The sequence below is a fragment of the Beta vulgaris genome, chromosome 7, assembly GCF_026745355.1.
Source record: "Beta vulgaris subsp. vulgaris cultivar EL10 chromosome 7, EL10.2, whole genome shotgun sequence".
In the NCBI taxonomy this organism is placed as follows: Eukaryota; Viridiplantae; Streptophyta; class Magnoliopsida; order Caryophyllales; family Amaranthaceae; genus Beta; species Beta vulgaris.
This window is the reverse complement of record NC_079208.1, coordinates 55,025,473-55,046,302: the sequence shown is the minus strand read 5'-3', so window position 1 is coordinate 55,046,302 and position 20,830 is coordinate 55,025,473. Positions and strand designations below refer to the sequence as shown.

Sequence of the window (20,830 nt, the reverse complement as noted above, 5' to 3'; positions counted from 1 at the left end):
GTATCACCCACCAAAGGCGTTATGAGATTTGGGAAAAAGGGCAAGCTGAGTGCTAAATATGTAGGCCCATATGAAATTTTGGAGCGCATTGGGAAAGTAGCTTATAGATTGGCATTGCCAATGGAGTTTGAAAAGATGCACGATGTGTTTCACATATCCCAATTGAAGCGCTATATCCCTGATGAGCGCCATGTGTTAGAGCCTGAACGAGTGCAGATAGATAGTAGCCTCACTTATGAGGAAAGACCTGTCAAGATTCTCGACAGAAAGTGCGTAGTACGCGTAACAAGGATGTTCATATTGTCAAAGTTCTTTGGTCTAACCACGAGTCAGAAGAGGCAACGTGGGAAGCCGAAGAGGATATGAAGAAAAAGTATCCAGACCTATTCCTTGAGGTGAGTTACGAGGGCGTAACTCGTTTTCTTTAAGGGGGGTAGAATGCGATAAATTTCGCGCTTTTTGTCTATTTTTATGACATTTTCATGTATATGTATGCCTATGTTGGGCAATTTGCACATGTTAGTGCAAAAGAAGTAGAGTCTCCGCATAAGAAAAGTGTTCGTAAGTAACACAAGTGTTTTAAAAATGGGAAAGTGCACGAGAGGCACTACCTTTTCTCCAAAAGTTTTCGAAAGTTTTAGTTCAAACTTTTGAAAGTACGAGGGTTTTGTGTTAAGTTTCGGGACGAAACTTCTTTTAAGGGGGGTAGACTGTAATCCCCCACATTTTTAAAGGATTTTCATAAATATATTAAGTTATTTATGTAATTATATTAAATCCAAATGAGTTTGGAAAATTTGACTTTTAAAAAGGGTTGACTATTTTAAAAGTCAACTAAAAATATTTTTCTAAGCTTAATAAAGTTTGTAATATTTTAATTAAGCGTGTTTTAAATAAGAGTTTAATTATTAAAAGTATATTTGAAAAGAAACTTAATGGAATCGAAAGCCCAAAAGAAATAAAAAGGGAAAGGATAATTTGATGACTAAAGTCCTCTTGTTAGTCATCAAAGTTTTAATTATTGAATTCCTTTTCCTAAGCCCAATAGGATTAGCCTATTGTTTTAATTATTGAATTCCTTTTCCTAAGCCCAATAGGATTAGCCTATTTAAATATCCTAAAAACCCAAATATTTTGCCCTACACTTTATTTTCTCTCTCCTCCTTGCACGTGATTTCCGAAATTCCTCTCTCTCACTCGACATTTTCTCTCTCCTCTTTCCACGTGACTTTTCTTTTCTCTCTTCACTCGTTTTTTTTTCTCTCACCCGAGTCTGATTGGCCATATTTCTCATAGTTCCGTTTATTTTTAGCCAAAACTTCCTTCTTGAAAGTTGTAGATCTCGAAAAGTTATTGAAGTTAGGCTCAAGAATCGCTCAATTCCGATTCTTATTCTATTAGTTATGGCCTCTGCAAGTTTCGCAATTCTGCTGCCATATTTCCCTCGCGATTTCGGTATATTACTCTTTTTCTTCCTTTTTCTTTTGATTCTTTTCCTCGTTTTCTTATATATTGACTTCATATATATTATATATTGAATATTAATATTTTCGATTTGTTATTATTTTTAGATTGAAGTTTTAATCATTAAAGCATGGATTTTTAGAGTTTTAATTACTATAAAACCATAGTAGCATATTAGATACTATGAGATTGATTTAGATTATGATTTTAAACATGTTTATATACGTTTAAAGAAGGTTTTATGATTTTAAAAGTTGCTGGAATTTTAGAAAGAGTTTTATTAATGGAGTTTTAAGATTTTTAATTACTAGTATGGTAGTACTATGCTAGGAATTAAAAGTTATTGAAGTTTTGATATTAAAATAAGCTTTTGAATATATTTAAAGGGGATTTTAAATATTTTAAAGTTGCTGTATTTTTAATTAAGAGTATTGATTTTAGTTTATATTAATTTTTAGGCGGAGAATCTTTCGTAGGAGACTTTTAACGTTTTAAAAGTGGCCTACAGGCTAGTATATAAAGGTACGTACATAGTCTACGTGCTAAATGGTTAGAAACATGCTCTAGGGATGTTTTTAATTTGTAGTATCATGTATAGGACCTTGTAGTTCATATATATGATTTACTGAGATGGCTTTACATGTTATTTGCTTGTATGCTACATGTAAACTAAGAATATGTTAAGTATGACTTGTTTGTATGGAAGTTTGATGCAAGCAACTAAGTTTAGTTTGGTATTAATTCGTGAGTGAATTAATGTAAGTAAATTGGAATCATGGATTCTTTGAGTTTATCGATTTATCTTATAAGAACCGAGGATCTTATTTGGTAATTTTGAGTTATACCTATATAAAGGTACAGCGACTGTTGGCTAGGTTCAACAGGCAAGTTAGTAAAGAATAAAAGAAGTTAAAAGAGTCTTGGATGCTAAGTTGTGAACACTTTATTAATTCTAAGATTAAAAAGGAGTTTTGTGATGTTATGTGATTAGTAGTTGTGAGTATTATGTGCTTGGTTGGTGTCAACACAAGTATAAAAGAATGCAACGTAAAGTGAAACGAGAATAGGTTATAGACTTTAGACTGGTGCACGTCTAGAGTTGGACACTAAGGGTTGGAGTACATAGTCCGCCGTGATATGTATTCTCGAGGTTGGATTGATCACCATTCCTCTTTAGTTCAAAGGTTCCTCGATATCGTAGGTCATTCTGGTTTACGGAGTCATGACCGTATTTCCTATTTCAGAAAAGTCAACTCGTCCCAATAACTATTCCATTTAAAGAAGAAATAAAAGTTAGAGTCTAGTTCAGTAAGAGTTATCTGCAGTTGATATATTATTATTATTTTATTCTACAAGTTGTGTTGTAGTATCATGTTTAGGATTATTGTTGTCTGATATGTAGTACTCAGCTTTGCTGATTACGTGCTTGTCTGTGCTTGTGATCATGGCTTTGCCTATTGATCCTGTGGTGATCCTTCGGGGGAGCAGAGTCAATAAAGCATTGACATTACAGGTTCGAAGATGCATACCATTGGGGAATCTGGAATGGAGAGGCTTTTGTGATAGTAGTATTTAAGTTGTTTCTAGGAGTTTATATTTTCAGACTTTAGCTTTGAGTTGGTGTGTTTCAGTTCAAACATTGTTTGACTCTTATTTCATAAGTTTAATAAAGTTAGTTTTGTTTTAGTAAGTTTTCCGCTGCAAAATTCTGAGTAAGCCGAAACGTTTTCACACGGGCGATAATGCCTGGGTAGTTCTCTAAGTTTTATATTATAAAGTATTTTCTAGAAAGAGAGAATTATCGGGGTGTTACATATATGGTTGGGTGATGCTCCTCTCAAAGATACCTTCCCGAGACTCTATTCAATCTCATGTGACCAACAAACAACTGTCAACAACATGGGCATATGGAATGGACTTCAATGGTTCTGGACCCTAGCTTGGACTCGCCCTCTAAGGCCGAGAGACATTCAAGATCGAGACTCGCTGCAATCAATGCTAGATAAGGTATGCTTGTCCTTCACCAACTGTGACAAATTCATATGGCCACACTGTAAATCCGGGAATTTCTCGGTAAAATCCTTATCTAACGAACTCTCAAAGAAATCTGTCAACTCTCACCAAGATGTGGTCATCAATCTTTGGCGAAATCTGGTTCCACCTCGCATAGAAGTTTTCTCATGGTTGGCATGTCTAGGGAAATTGAACACAAGAGCAAAGCTAGCCAAACTCAATATAATAGATGTCGCTCATGATATCTGTCCCCTATGTAACAAGTCCTCAGAAACAGTTGACCATCTACTGCTCCACTGCGAAACTTCATGGTTTGTTTGGAATTGGTGGATGAATATCTGGAATTTGCAATGGTCCGTCCCAGCATCATTGAAAGAAGTTTTTCAATCATGGTACCCTCCCACATCGCAACCATTCTTCAAGAAAATTTGGGGGGCAATTTTCTATATCATAATTTGGTCCTTGTGGAAAGAGAGGAACCAAAGAATTTTTAACAATTCTAAATGTTCGAATCGCCAAATTTGTGATATCATAATAGCCAGACTATGCTGGTGGGCTAAAGGATGGGGTGAGGCCCTCCCATACCCAATTGAAGACATAATCAGAAACCCTCTTTGTTTACAATGGTGCGAAAGAATTATTCCGAAAATTGGCATTCAACCTTCAAATGCTCAATGGGCTCCTCCTAGTGCAGGCTATCTTAAATGGAATGTAGACGCCTCATTCAATCCCCTTATAAATCACTCCGCAATTGGGGGTGTCTTGCGAAATTCTAAGGGCGAATTCATGTGCATGTTCTCCACTCCTATCCCTCCGATGGAAATAAACAATGCTGAGGTGAATGCAATTTTTAGGGCCTTCCAAATCTCATCTGCCAATCCGAACCGCATCAAAATGGAGCGCATCATGATTGAATCAGATTCATCAAACGCGGTGAAATGGTGTACATCAAAGGAAGGAGGACCATGGAACCTTAACTTCCACCTCAATTTCATAAGAAATGTGCAGAACCGAGTCCCTTCCGTGATAATTAGTCACCATCCCCGAAGCTCAAACCATGTTGCAGACGCCCTCGCAAAACAAGGACTACATAGACAATCAGAATTCCTAGCATGGATGTAGCCTCATCAGCTTACTACTCGATGTTAGAAGCATCTATCACAATCAGGGAGCTAGAGTATTGTCTAGTGCTACAGGCTGTCTATTCAATCTGTTTATGTACTCTTGATCAAAGCCCATGGGCTTGAATGTATGAACCTGATTAACAGCCTCAAGGCATTAATAAAAAACCCAATTATCAAAAAAAAAAAAGGTCATAAACTCATAAATTATTCTAAGAAACTATAGATATGCATAATTTCAATAGTGAAATTACTCATTTAACTCTTTTTTTAAAATAATAATTATTATGGTTAAATGGGTAATACGGATAACTCATTTATTAATAGGTAGGGTCAGGGTTGATCGAGTTTTTTTAACCTGTTTATTAAATGGGTTAGATTTGGGTTGAAGAATTTTTTACCTATTTATTAACGACCCAAACATGAACCCAACCAGAATGCCAACCCTAAATGCAGTATAGTACTTCAATTATTTTCTTCAAAATTAGCAAGCAAGTTTAGACTTTTATCTTTATTCTATAGTTCAAAGATTTACAGTTGTTTTTCTTTGAGTTAAGTGCAAAGTTGGCTACTAAACTTTGCCCAAATTAAAGTTGCAATTTTAGGTATTCAAGTTATGAAAGTTGTAATTCGTAAATTGAGTTAAGTGTAAAGTTGAGTACTCAACTTTACCAAAAATTGCAGTTTACTCACCCTAGTTGTAAAAGTTGCAGTTTGGGTATTCAAACCCAACCCTATTACTTTTGTTGTTAGTTTTAATAAAATGATAATAAAAAGAATTACTTCTGCATAAAATTTTCATTTCTCTTTCTAAAAAAATATTATGTCTTCGTCTCTCCTTCCTCCACTAGACCACCAGCCCACCGCACCCACCTCCTCCCACCATTTTCCCCCTACGTACGTATCTCTTAAACAACTTCTTAGTAACTTCTGAATGCCACCATACCACCACAACACCACATCAGTTCTTACGATGGACCAACAACACTATCATACCACCACATCACAGCTCACGATGTACCAACAAATTAAACCACCACAACTACCAACAGGGGTGTCAAAAAATATCCGATCCAAAAATCCGTCGATCCGATCCAAAATTTTGAAAATCCGATCCAAAATTTCGGATATCCGATCCGAATTTAAGATTTCGGATCGGATATCCGGAAAAAATTTTGAGTTTTCGGATCGGATATTCGGAAAAAATTTCGGGTTTTCGGATCGGATATCCGGAAAAAATTCGGGTTTCAGAGCGGATACGTGTCAGCCTTTTTTCAAAAATGTTAACGACCCGATCGAAAAATTCGGTAATCCGATCCAAAAAGTTCGGATATCCAAAATTTTCGGATCGGATTTGGAACGCAATTCCTCCGATCCGAAATTTTCGGATCCGATCCGGTATCCGACATTGAACACCCCTAACCACCACTGAATTCAACTTTTCAACAAGCAAGCTCCTCTTCTGATCTTCATGGATTATTACATCGATTCTGATTTCTCTATCTCTTCCTCTTTCTTTATTCTTTCTTTCTAATCCTATATTTTTTCTTTTTCGTTCATTTTATTCTTAATTAAAAAAACCTAACTTGTGATTTTCTTATAAATTTTCGTGTTATGGGGAATACCTAATTCTATTTATGTGATTTTCTCATTTGGATCGTTGTTGATTTTCCGATTTGAGAAGATTAGATAAGTCAAATTTGATTCTTAGGGTTTTGTTTTTGGTTTGATTTGGGGGGATTTTTAACAATGGAAAATGGGAGTTGTGATGGAGAGAATAAACCTCCTGAAAGTGGAGCCTAAAGCCAAGAGAAAGATGCAAATGGCTTTTCAAGTTGAAGTTCTTGAGAAAACTTATCAAGGTATGATTTTTTATCTTCCTTTTAATTTTTTGTTTTAATTGTATTTCGTGTTTAATTGTTGTGGTTTTTTGTTGTTTTGATGATTTGTTGTTGATTTTAATTCTGGTTTTGCTTCACAGTTGTGGCTTATCCACCAGAGGCGAGTTACTGTTGGAATATTTTCAATTGGTATTAAACTTTTGAGTTGCAAAACAATAATTTCCATTCTAGTTTAATTTTTCGGGCCAAACAATTTTTTTTATTCATTATAATTAAATTTAACAGAGTTGTACTTTGATTTAGTAAAGCGCAACTTTTACAACTAGAATGAATAAACTGCAATTTTATGCAAAGTTTAGTACTCTCTTTTATGCTTAACTCATCGTAGTTTAGATACTCAAACCAAACTTTCGTTACTTTTTCAGTTAACTCTAATAAAATTTTTAAAAAAGTTACTTGTTGAATAAAACTTTCATTTCGCTTTCTCAAAAAAATTATTATCCCTTTCTCTCTCCTCCCCCCTAAACTGAATCCACCACCTCCCACCCATCCACCTCTCCACCTCCTCCTGCCCTTCCCCCTCCATATCTCCCCTAGTTTTCTCCCTCCTTAGCTTCTGCTTGCTTCGCTCCATCACCTTCGACTGGATCATATTAGACTTATCAGATTTTGACTCAATTATCGAGTATAAAAAACTATGACTGCATTTGGATTTGTCAAAGTCTGAACCCAACCCAACCAATTTACACCCCTACTAAATATGTATAATCAGAGTTACATTTAAGTGAAGAAAATCTACAAATTTTTATATTCAAACTCAAGATTGGTATAGGAATCAGAATTCTTGTGGCAGGTTTGAATTTGATGGTTGCTGAGTGTACCTTTTAATTATTTGTAGTGATCAAATTATTACGAATTACCCATATTAGATTAGGAATCATTCTACAATGGACCCAATTTTAAACAGCTCATACGATCCTTCGATTCTTTTATTAATGTCTTATAAGAAAACACCAACTATGACCAAGGAAAGGGAGAACAGTATTACAATAATAATTAATAAAATCAAAGGCAAAAATAAACTAAATTTCATCAAACAAAGCAATATATTACTCTAATGAGGCAAATTAATCTATTATACCTATCTATGACCAAAGAATGGAATCGATATAACATGATTGAGCAATCAATAATAATGATATGAAATCTATTTTTCTGCAAGAACTGTATCATATGGAGTATATAATAACATAAAATAGTTGATCAAAATCATATGTATGTCATAATTTACAATTTGAAACACACATAATTCCATTCCATACTTTGGCTACCCCGGCCCTAAAATTCACTACAACCATTACTGAAGAACTTTATAAAGTTGTATACCATATATACCATAGTATGATATCAAAATTGCAACATAGGATACCTTGTTAAAAGATAAACCTGAATACAAGGTGAGTTATTCCAAACATAGGAATGCATTCTTAGCATTTCTCGCACCTTATCCTTCAAATATTTTGCACAATCTGCCTGTAACACCATGCAAAGTTTTGAAACTGCACCCACCTTCAACATCTCATGCAACACCTCATTGGTGGCCGAGAACTTGGATATTAACCCGAATATATGAACTGCACGATCATCCACCACGGGTGAGACCCTTAAGATCCTCTTGGACACTACAGCAATCCCGCCAGAGTGGCCTAGGAATTGGGCTCGTCCATCAGCACATGTGCACAATTGAGCTAAGAGGCAAAATACGAGCTCACTCAATTTCTTATACTTCTCGGGCTGGGCATGGCCTTGGACCAACTCTAACTCGATTTCGATGAGGTGGTAGATGGTGTTGGCTTCAATAATTTTATATCTATTCCTCCCATGCTTGCACACCTCTAACAAAACTCGGATGGCCGCCTTGATGGGTCCCACATTTATATTCTTATTATCATTGTCATTACCACGATCCAATAAAATACCAATTACTCCTTTAAAAAACTCCGGCTTCAGCCTCTCAATGAGGCTGGAGCCCGCAACTTTGACCACCTCTTTCATTAGATTAATCGCGTGGGTCCTCCCTTCAACATTTAAGTCGAGGAGGACCCACGTGATGGCATCTACAAGGTCATTGTTGTCCGCAACAATGGACCTTACTTCCAATGACACATCAGCTGGAATCCAAATTGAACTAAGAATCACCAAAGCCTCGTTTAAAAACATGGTCTTTTTTTCCTTATAACACTTAAGAATCAACGAAACCATGGCCTTAACGACCCCACACTCAGCCATGAGCTTCCTCTCCTCATCCTTGGCATGATCAGTAGAAGTAGATATCAAAGAGAGGAGTTGATCCAGTGAGGTGGACTGCATGTTAGGTACACTAAGCCCACGTAGGATCTTCATGATGTGAGCCCTCCCAAGGACGGCTTTAGGTGTAGGGATCCGTTCAACACCACGGCTAGCATTTGCTACACACCAACCTTGGATGAGGCGGCGGAGGGTATGGTTAGGGGTAAGATTGTGGCTAGGGAGAGGTTGTTTTGTCACGGGGCATAAAGGTTGTCCCGTGACGGCCGCCTTAAGCCACCGCTCGATATTCGAGCGGTCGTAGGTTATTCCCGTGGCGGCCGTCACGGGATCTTTCATAATTTGAAGGGAAATTGGACAAAGAAAATATTGAGGGACCTCAACTTCATCATGGTCATCCATGTTGTTTTTTTTAGATGTTGTTGGCCAAGTTATAAAAATAGCAAATGGTAAGATTTATATATACAAAATAGTATTATATAATTGGTAAGAATAAGCGGAGGATTTGGAGGTTATGACATGAAAAAAAAAAAGGTAGAAAATTTGATTTGATTTGGTATCAATGATGAGGTTTGAACGTAACGTATAGAGACTAAAGGGGATTAGTACTACAATATATAGTTTTTAATGTAATGGAGGTGGATAATAAATTGGAGATATGGACTGAGTTGGGATGTCACTGTCTTTTGGTGTTCATTTTTGTTGATTACATTCATTATTCTTCTTTTACTGGTCATACTTTCTTATTTTGTTGGTCAAATATTTAGAGAAGACTATATGAATTAAATCACATTTTGTGTGACTTTCTTTTGTTTGGGATGTGAGTAGGAGGTGGAAAGTGCAAAAAAAAAAAGTTTGACACATGTTAAATTTAGATTGGTACAATTTGGTTGGACCCACGTTAAAAGAGTTGTTTTGATTGGTTTCCATCCCAACTTATTAGAAGGATTCATTTCATGCAACTTTTTATATATATATTTTCCTAAAATGGACCCGTCAAAATAATAATAATAATTGAAAAAAAGGTGGGTAGAAAATTAGAATACTAGAAATTAGAATGGGGCAAAGGAGGGTAGGCTGACTTTGGAAGACTTTGGCTAACCCATGGGGGCGGGTTTTGATTTCTATGAGGGGGAAAAGGCAAAGCTTGGGGCTCGAGTAGTTCACCTTTTTACTTTATTTTTTTTTGTTTTAGAAGAAGCTAAGTAATCAAACTCTTTCAAATTAAACTAAATCAAGTATATAATGTTTGTATTGAATATAACAAAATATTGGACAACTCCAATTATAAAGAATATTAAATTTAGTACTACTTTGAATTTGTATATGATTTTGAGTCGTTAACATGTTATGAATATTATGTACCTTATGTAAAGAAGGGTATGTTCTCTCCAACTTATTTTCAGTTCAGTTCGGCTCCAATCAGTTCAGTTCAACTCCATTCTTTTATAATCATTTTATTAAATATTATTATTATGTTGGTCTAATTTATTTTACTAATTACTCTTATTATTATTATTATTATTATTATTATTATTATATCATTATTATTAAGTATTATTATTATTTCTATATATTATTTTATTTATTATAGCTTTACTCTTTATTATTACTATTATTATTAGAAGGAACATGGTTTAGGTCAAAAGCACAAATAAACCCACGTTTTTTCACCCATAAACCAATCAAATTGCGTCAAAACGGTTTATGATGCAATTTTGCACGTTCCGACCCAATCATTACTTTTATTACTAAATATTATTATATTATTAAATATTATTATTAAAATAGTATTATTAATTTACTTTTTAGATATTATTGTTATTATATAATCATCATCAAGTATTAATATATTAATACAAATAATAATGATAATTATTATTAATTATCATTATTATCATTAATTATTATTATTATTAATTTATGATTATTAATATTATTTATCTATAATGATCATTTTAAAATATCCAAAATACTATTATTGTTATTCATTATTATTACTTATCATTATAATTATTATTTAATATTCATATTATTATTATTTAATATTATTTATATATTTATTATATTTAATTTAATTCGATCAGTTTAATTTAATTCAATTCAATTTAATTCAGTGCTGTTCAGCTCAGTTCAATTCAACTGTTTTATGCCGTAGAGAACAAGCCCGAAAACAAACTATTCAAATTATATTGCGCTACCAATTTTATATGGTAATGTTGTTTTTAAGAATGTTAATGAGAATAGTATGCGCATAATTAAGTTGCTACCATTGTGTTTGGCGTTAATAAAGTCTTAGGCTGTTCTCCCCAGCTTATTTTCAGTTCAGTTCAGCTCAGTTCAGTTCAATTCAGTTCAGCTCTAGATAATACTTTTACTCTCACATATCACTGTTCATTTGAGTTCAATTCAATTCAGTTCAATTCAGTTCAGTTTAGTTCAGTTCCGTTCAACTGTTTTATGCTGAAAAGAACAAGCTTCAATGTAAGGACTATAATACTTTTTCTGAATTTTTTCCCCCTCCTCTTAAGAGGATAACTAGATAATACTCCCTCCGTTTCCTAAAGATCTTCCCATTTACTGTTCCTACAGATACCAAGGAAAATCAAGTTGTGTGGGGCATGGTGTGAGTAAAGTAGGAGAAAGGGGTTAAGATAAATAAACAAATAAAAAGGGGTTAAAGTAGGAGAGAGAAATGGAGTAAAATTGAATTAATAATGTAATGGTGGACCATATGATAGTGACATGAGAGGGTAAATAGAGAAATTTGTTTTGTCAAATAAGGAATAAAGCAAAAGAGGGAAGATCTTTTGGAAACACGCTTAAACGGAAAGAGGGAAGAACTTTAGGAAACAAAGGGAGTACTACTAAGTAGATTGGTTGACAACATGAACGATGCAATTCTTAGCTTTAATTTATTCAATATATTTTATAATATTAATCAAATAATCAAATCACGGTCTCATAAAACGTATACTTAGAAACACATGTACATAAGCATGTTAGTACAATGGTATACATATATTAACTCCACATATAGGGATGACAATCCAATTCGGATCCGATCCAAATCCACTCCGATTCAAAAGGAAAAATTTGAGTCGACTCAAACCAAAAAAAAATTGAATCCAACTCTGTTTAAAAGTACGGCTTCTAGTCGGAGGTGGGTCAGACTCAGATCCCATAAAAATTCCGACTCCGATTTTAAGACAATTAATCCATTTATCATTTATATTTATGTATTATGTATGTACTATAATCTAACTCTGACTTTAAGGTAATTGTATTATTTGAGATTTTTCCATTGAAGAAATAATTGTTAAAAATAATAATAATGTTTAGATTATAAGTACTTTATATGATTATTAAAAATTAGTAATATTAGATTATATGTATTATAACAGATTTTTCTATTAGAAAAATGGGTGCGAAAAAAATCGGATCGAAATCGGATGTTAGGATTTTAAGTCGGGGTCAATGTTAGGATTTTAAATCGGACCGGACTCTGATATATGGAGTAGGGTGTTGGAGTCAGATTCAACTTTAAATTCCGATTTTTTAAAGGGCCGAAGTCGGATTACGCATAATTCGGACCGAATCCGACCCCTTGGCATCCCTATCCACATGTATGTATATAACCTGCCTATGCCCCCCCCCCCTCAAAAAAAGATATGTACCCAACAAACACCATTTCCCGCATGCCACACACATATACTAATATCCGTTTCTAAATAAGTGCAATACTTTGACTTTCACGCTTGCCAACGCACAACTTTGACTTTCACGTTTACCAACGCACAACTTTGACCATTAAGATATCTAGTTATGAATTTATAAAAGTTATAAAAGTTGATATTATGAAAATATTCATTGAAACAAATCCAACAACATCTTATATGATCAATTTTGTTTTAACGTTCAAAATCAAGTGTGTGAATAGTCAATAGTGTAAAAGTCAAAGTGTTGTAATTAAAAATAAACAAAGAAATTAATTTTTTTTTCCTAGGGGAACAACGGAAGTGTATAGTTGTGTCAGTGAGAAACATATTTTTCATACCTCCAAATCCAACAATATATAATTTCTGAAGTATTAGCACTTTTTATGCAGCAATAGTCTCCTATAGATTTATGTTCATATAAAGGAAAAAAACAAAAATTGAGTTAGGATGAAATAGACCTCATAATACACGTGAGAGGACTAGAATGTATTTTAGGTTAAAGGATTTTTTTTTTGTTGGCTTAACAAATAACAAGTTAATTAGAAAAACTTTAGAAGCATCAGAGTATATTAACTTATTTGTCCTCCTTTCTAAGTTCATAACCAAAAAGTTTTGGCTTTCCATGACCTACTAGATCTTCCTTTTTTTTTAATTGGAAAGTCCATGATCTACGAGTTGCGCAAAACAGCAAAGGGGTCCATAAGATAAGACCGGGCAGTTTGTAAGTATATAAAAACAGCATAATCTACTTCATTACTTGTTTCTGAACTTCTACTAAAATTGTAATTTGCAATCAAAGTCTTCACTTATAGTTCACGTTTTTAGATTCCAGATTTGCGGCTTTCTAGTATCTTAGTACATTTTCTTTTATCGCCAATGAATTAATTAGAAATATTTGTCCAGTTATAGTATAGTTTTTTATGCAACTAATTAGAGTAGACTGACCCGGACAAATGATAATTAATTGACTGTATTGTTAGTCGTTAGACATACACGCTCTAGTATATTCTAAAATCATGGAGCAGTATATGATAGTTTAGTAGTATTGGCATCACCTCCATTACCAGAGATCTTGAGATTGAATCTCACCTCTTGAAAGGAAGGATCTCCCATTTCCCCCTCTCCTTACAAGGAGCTTCATTTTACCTCAAAAAAAAAAATACTCCTAAATCATTGCTTATTTTGAGCAGCCAAATAAATCTAGTTTTAAGGACTCGTAATTACTCTTACCATCATCAAGCTAAGTATATCGATTTTTGCTATCTTTCATTCACTTTATTTTCCTTAGTTTCGATCTGATCATGTCATGTCAAATCAAATCAAATCACAAAAAATAGGTTCAGATCAAATCATACTTATATTTAAAAAGTTATTAGCATTCTTATTATTATTGTTAGGGAAATTCTACATGATAGTCTCCTACTTTCGATTTTTCTACTTGGTGACAAGCCAGAAAAAAAAATTTATATCAAGTGACCTCATACTCTGACTAATTATACTTAATGGCGTTAATCACTTAAAACCAAGCTAACTAATCATTTAAAATAAATTTACTAACCTACCCCATAGTTAATTATAATTTTAACAAAAACTCTTTTATTACAAGCGACTTGAATGTAATTGATTTAGGGCTTATACCATTCTTAGAAGCGAATGTATGCTGCCTTACCATATTATAACCGAGGAATTGAAAAAAAAAATATGCAACTTAATTTCTATCAAATGAAAAATTTGGCAAGCTCAATAGCTCAAACTCAAGAATATTGTAATTACCAATTAGATATGTCATATTTCGCAAAATTCGCACAAAGATTACACTAACCAATGGTATGTTCTTGTACTCCATATATACCAAAACAATGCAGATAAATCTTGAATCACATCAAAAAGTTTTAGTAGTAAATTCTCCTTTTTTAAAAAAAAATTAGCGTTTTATTTCATTGAGGGGGGAAAAAGATGCCATTTTACAAGGATGTCAGGTTGCAGAACTTTTTTCTTCAATTCCTCAGTTATAATTGTTTCTTCTAAGGAAGCCTTACCATACACTAATCATTTCAGCGGATCTATAAAAATTAAGGATGTTAAAGAAGCAGCACCAAATTAAACATTCATAAGAGGGATGATTTTTTTTAAGGGAGAGGGATGGGGGTTTTAAATTAGGGTAATCAACTAGGTGGGTATGTTAGTAAATCTATTGTAAATAATAGTTTAGTTAGTTTCTAAGTAAATTAAAACCACTAATTATAATTAGTTAAAGTAGGAGGTCACTTGATATAAAATTACTTTTGACTGGCTACCAAATAGAAAAATCCAAAGTAGAAGGTCACCATGTAAAAAATTTCTTATTGTTATTATTATTGTTGTTATTATTATTATTACTACTACGATTTGGAATTTAGGCAATCTTAATATATTTTTTTCCGGATGAAAGTCATCTAGCAACCTAAAATCTATTAGACTTTTAATAATTTAAATTTGAGACGAGTCATACCTTCACTAGAGATAAGTTATCCCAACAAGTGTTATTGCATTTTCTGGATTCGGATTTTAGAAAATTGATTAAACTAAATTAACCTCTTTACAGGTTTGATACAAAGTAATGATTGGTGGTTGTGGTTGAATAAGAATGGTAGGTTCACTAGGTAGTAGAAAGTTGTAGACATGAGTTTCATAAAAGGTAAAATGATAGTTTGTTTGTTGTACAGCTAGAAAGATTTTGAAGGCTTGATTGGTTTGATCTTTGAAGTTTTGAACATTCAACTGAGCAAGTAGAGGGAGTTCCATTTTCCAGCTACAATCATACCTATAACTTAATTTTTAGGCTCATCTTTAAGAAAATTTTGTTAAAAAGTAGAAAAAAGAATTTAAGACTGACTGACTGAAGTTTTTTAGTCTCAAGCAAATGGGCATTGGCCGGTTTGGCCCACTTATTAGAAGTATCAAGACAAAACAAAGTAGTAACAAACAGCTAGCTAGATCTCATCATGTGGTCCCTTAATATTATATGTCTTCTACCATTCATATTTCTGCTAAGAGTAACTCAGATCGAATTCTAACATGTATTAAAAAAAATTGATTTCAAAAGAAAATTAGGAATGATTCCGGATAATGGATCACTTTAAAGTATCCTTACATATAATTGAGAGAAAAAGCGGGTTAAGAAAGAAACCAAAGCAAATTAAGTGAAGAATATTTGTGCCCTTGATGCGCCATGAAATTTACTGCTTAATTAGCCTCCTCGAAACAATGATTGATGGAGACAAAATAAAACTTCTAACATGTATAATAGGAGTATCAAAGTCTTGAGTGTTAGTAGAAACATCAAGAATTAGATATCTCAACATATTTTATATTGATTATATTTGCACATTTACATTATTTTGGGTTTTTTTATGACAAAAGTACATGACAAATTTGCAAATAATTGTACTCGAAAGTATACAGTTTCATGTGTTTTCGGGATTGCATAGAAGTGTGTGTACTTTCCTTTTCTTATTGCAAAATATTTTCATGGTCAAAATTGATAAATTTTAACCGTGTGTATACAACCTTCATAATGTGAACCACTTATTTTACGAAGATTTTGCTTACTTCACAGCATTTCTTCTCATTTTAATTTTTGCTCATCATTTTTACCTTTTTGCTCAATTAACGTTTGTATGCTCATTTTACGATATCTTTGCTCATTTTAGGTTTTGCACGTTTTATGTATTTGCTTATTTTATGTTTTCTGCTCATTTAAACTTGCTCATTATATTATTTTTTTTGCTTATTTTAAGAAGTTTTTGATATATATATATATATATATATATATATATATATATTCAAATGTAATCAAATTAGTTATCAAGTGATATATTGTTAGAGTCACCTTAATATGTATTTTTTAAATATCAATCTTTTATAATTTTTGTTTATACATGATTAATGATATTAATAGTCAATATTTGAATTAGAGTTTGGAACGATATGTTCCAATTTAAATAGAACAAAGAAAGTATAATATAATAAAGGAAATTTTGTGAGAAAAAAAACCTTTTAAATGTTCAATTTTGTGAGAAAAAAACCTTTTAAAGCATTCTTTGCGGAAAAACCCCCCACAAACTTAATTTTTCTTGCAAGATTAAACCTATTCCCTTTTGTCGGTGTGGTTTTTGAGATGCATAGGGATGGTGATGCAATTAATGGAAATAAGGGGTTAAAGAAAGATAGAAGGGTCATCGTCGAAATTGAGAAAAAAACACCCCAAAAAATAGGAATAGGTTTAATCTTGCAAGAAATTTTAGTTTATGGTTTCTTTTTGCGAAGAATGCTTTATAAAATTTTTTTCCGTAAAATTAAACCTTTAAAAGATTTTTTTAAACAAATTTTCCTATAAAAAATGAACTAAAATAAATCCATCTTTTCCCTCCTCTGATGCTTAGGCTATGCTTAGTTCACTTGAAATTTTCTGATCTGAACTTATCTGATCTGAACTTATTTTTTCTGATCTGATCTGATCTGATTTACAAGATCTTATCTTTTAGATTTTTCTCAATATATAAGAAGAAATATAGTCATGTGGGGTCTTGTTTGATTCGTCTCAATGAGTACTTTGTTAATATTTAATTATTATAATTTTTACTAATATGTAATGAAAAATATTTAATAGTAATAATGATTTTTAAATATAAGCATGATCTGAACTGATCTGATCTGAACTTATTTTTTCTAATCTGACCTGATTAAATCTGTAATAAGCAAAAATAAGGTGAAATGAATATAACCTTAATTTGCAATCTGTTACACACAACGAAAAAAAGATTTGAGACATTTTGGCCAACAAAAAAAGAAAAAGTTTGAAAGGGATAAAAAAGAAAAGGAGGCCGAGACCACATTTTGGGGGTCCTCCCTAGGAAACAATGTTTTAGCGTTTTTGCAATTTGTAAGAGCAACCAAAAAACGTTTTCAGTTTAGTTCCAAAAAAGAAAAAGTGCTTCCGAGTTGCTTCCAAACTGGTTGAAAATCCTAAAAACTATGGCCTTTGTTTTGTAAAGATAGATTTGGTTAAAAATTAGATTTTTGAATTCATATTAAATTATCTAATTAGTTAATTCTCTAATTTGAGTATTTTGTTAAATAGGGATTTTAAATAGCTGATTGGGCCATAAAATACTCTATTTGAAAAACATGAGGGGTAGCATTTGGACATTAGAGGTTTGAAAATGAGTGGACCAAATTACATTTATGCCTAAAATTCTTGAAAATTACATTCACAATTAATAAAAAGTACAATACTAATGAATTATGCACATGTCCTTATTATCCGTTTGGGAAAATTCTCAGGTACCCCTGAGGTTTGGCGTAATTTCCAAATTACCTCTTACATTTAAGAAATTTCTCAAATACCCCTAAGGTTTGTGTTTGGGTCTAAAATACCTTTACTATGGACGGAACCCTAACGCCGTTAGGTTTTTCCCTCTCTCTTTCCAATTTTCTCTCTATCCTCCCACCATCCTCCATTAATGAAACTCTAAGCTTTGTTTATCCTCCCATCATCCTCCATTTGTGACATTCTAAACCTCAAAATTAATCCCTTAATTTACAAACAATTGTTGCACAAAAATCAGTTCAAAGCCACGATGGCGGGGTGAATTTGGTAAATCCACCAGGTGACGGAGATGGTGCATATAGGTGGCAAAGGGAGGGGAGAACTGTGGTGGCTATCCGGTGAGCTGGGCAACGAGGCTTGGGCAGCCGACAACAGGCAACGCGAGCTGGGCAATAGCTCAGGCAAGCAGAGTGAGAGAGAAAGAAGAAGGTGGAAGCAAGCAACGCGAGAGAAAAAGAAGAAGGTGGAAGCAAGCAAGGCGAGAGAGAAAGAAGAGGACTTCAAGTACGGCGCGAGCTGCAGGAGGGTACCGACGGTGCTCCAGGGGTGCTGTTGTTCTGGCGGTGCACCGACGAGGGTGCATAGGTAGTGCGGTGGTTTTTCGGCGGCGTTTGTGGCACAACGTCAGAGAAGAAGAGGAGATGAGTGGTGAAGAAGATGGGAGGAGAGATGAAGAAGAGGAAGATGGAGAGGGAAGAGGAAAAAAGTTTACACACGGTATTAACCTGCCGTCATTAGTAAGGGTATTTTAGACCCAAAAACAAACCTCAGAGGTATCTGAGAAATTCTCCAAATGTGAGGGGTAATTTGGAAATATGCAAAACCTCAAGGGTACATGAGGAATTTTCACTATTCATTTTTTACACAATTATGTGGGAATAAACTATTAACTACTTATCAAATACTTTTATACAAAAAACTAGTCAAATTAGCTAGTCAAATCAGCTAATACAGTAAGTTATTCGCTAATTGCTAAACAGGATTTAAATATATATACTTCCTCCGTAATAAAATAGATGTTAAACTTTGATTTTCACGCTTGTCGATGCAGTACTTTGACCATTTAACTAATATATTTTTTGTAGTATTCAACTTATGTTGTTTATCTAATTGATCAACAAGTTGATTAGCTCGAAAACATTTTTTTTTGAAAGAAATTGTTGATGCCAAATAATTGGTTATCCCTATCATTTCCTTATCCCCTCCCCCCCCCCCCCCCATCCATCAATCTCTCTTATATTCACACGAAGGCACAAAATATATATAATTATACAGAGCTAAAAAGTTAAGCATCCAATCACCGTGACCAGCTGATTTGGCTAAAGCAAAAATGAACCCAACATCAAAGGAAGAGGCCAAATATCTTCCATGAACTATCCTAAAAAATACTCCTTCGTTTTTTAATTGCTAAATTGTGTATTGCACAATAGTTCATGCAATGTCAATTGTAAATATTATGTCTTGAATCTGTTCGAAGTTTGTCAGAGAGCATGTTCGCAGGCCCACCCGGTCAACTCGGGCGGTGCCGCCCGACCGGGCAGGGTCGAAGGTCTCAATAGGGGATTGATAGCAGGTCGATCGCCTGATTGGCTCGGGTGGGATCACCGAATCAGACCAGGCGATGGGCACCCGATTGGGCCCGAGACGAATCCGGGGTTGGAAGAATTACCGTCCGATCGAACGGATGTCGCCCAACCTGATTGGGTTGTGGTTAATTTGACGCGAAGACGTGATTTCCGAGTTGGGTTATAAATAGGTTTTTAACCTAGTTTGTTTTAAGCCGTCATTAGTGTGAACACCTCTGTAATCTAGGATTCCTCAATAACAATAAAAAATTTCTCTCTCTCTGCCCGTGGACCTACCCAACACATTGTTGGTTAACCACGTTAAATCTGTGTGCGTTTTTCTTTGTTTTGCTTTCATTATTTGTTCTTTCTCACATCTGTTATAACAAAGTAGTATCAGAGCTTTGGTTTTTCGATTCGAGTAATTAAGATGTTTGGGATAAATGTGAAAATTGATAAATTCACTAGGAGAATTAGTTTCATTCTGCAAATCAAGATGCGGGCATTACTGAATCGTTGGCACCATTGGCAAAGAAGTCAACGAATTCAATTACTGCTAAGATGGTCGTTCTGGAGGAGAAGACACATTTAATGATTATGTTGTTTCTTGTTGACGATATAATCGATCACTGAAGTTGCGGAGGAGGAAATTGCATGTGGTATGTGGTTGAAATTGGAGACTTTGTATATGACAAAATCTAAAGCCAACGAGTTGCTTTTGAAGCAACGTCTGTTCAGTCTGAGCCTGAATGAAGATAAACCTCTTAGAGATTACCTATATCAATTAAATATAATTTTGTTAGAATTGTGTAATAGTTATGCTAAGGTGGAGGATGAGGATGTTGTTTTAATTTTGCTTGTGACTTTACCATTGTCATATGAATTTTTTTTTGCAATCTTTCATTGTTGGTAAAGATTTTGTGTCCCTAGAAGAGGTTAGATCATCTTTGAAAATTAGGGAATTGCGCGATAAGACATTTGGTAGTATATGTAAAAAATAACCAGGGTTCTGGATTAGTGGCTAGTAGTATTAAGGGACATGGAAATTATGGGAAAAAGAATTTCAGGAAATCCAAAAATTTCAAGGGGGGGGGGGTTTCCTAAACCTAACGATATTTGTAATTACTATAAGGAGAAGGGGAATTGGAAAAAGAAATGTATTAAAAAGAAGCATCAGAAAAATAAATTTGGGTCTGGTTCTGCTGTTGTTGCAACAAAAGATTTGAGTTCTGGTGATGATCTTGCCCTAATTGCTGATGAACACATGCATCTTTCGGATGTGTGGGTTCTTGATTCGGAGGAATCTTGTCATATGTGTTCGCGCAAGGAGTGGTTTATGAATTATAAACAGGCTTATGGAAGTGTTACTACGGCCAAGGGTGAAGTATGCAAGACAGTTTATATAGCGTCCATCAAAATTAAGATATGT

General features: G+C 33.9%; 1 protein-coding gene across 1 annotated transcript; it reads right to left on the bottom strand.

Moving 5' to 3' along the window:
- Positions 1-7,698: 7,698 nt before the first annotated feature.
- On the bottom strand, positions 7,699-9,320 carry LOC104899857 (E3 ubiquitin-protein ligase PUB24). The gene has a single exon (XM_010687142.4). The coding sequence runs from the start codon at positions 9,146-9,148 to the stop codon at positions 7,847-7,849; it is 1,302 nt and encodes a 433-aa protein (XP_010685444.2). The 5' UTR covers positions 9,149-9,320; the 3' UTR covers positions 7,699-7,846.
- Between the last annotated feature and the right edge of the window lie 11,510 nt (positions 9,321-20,830).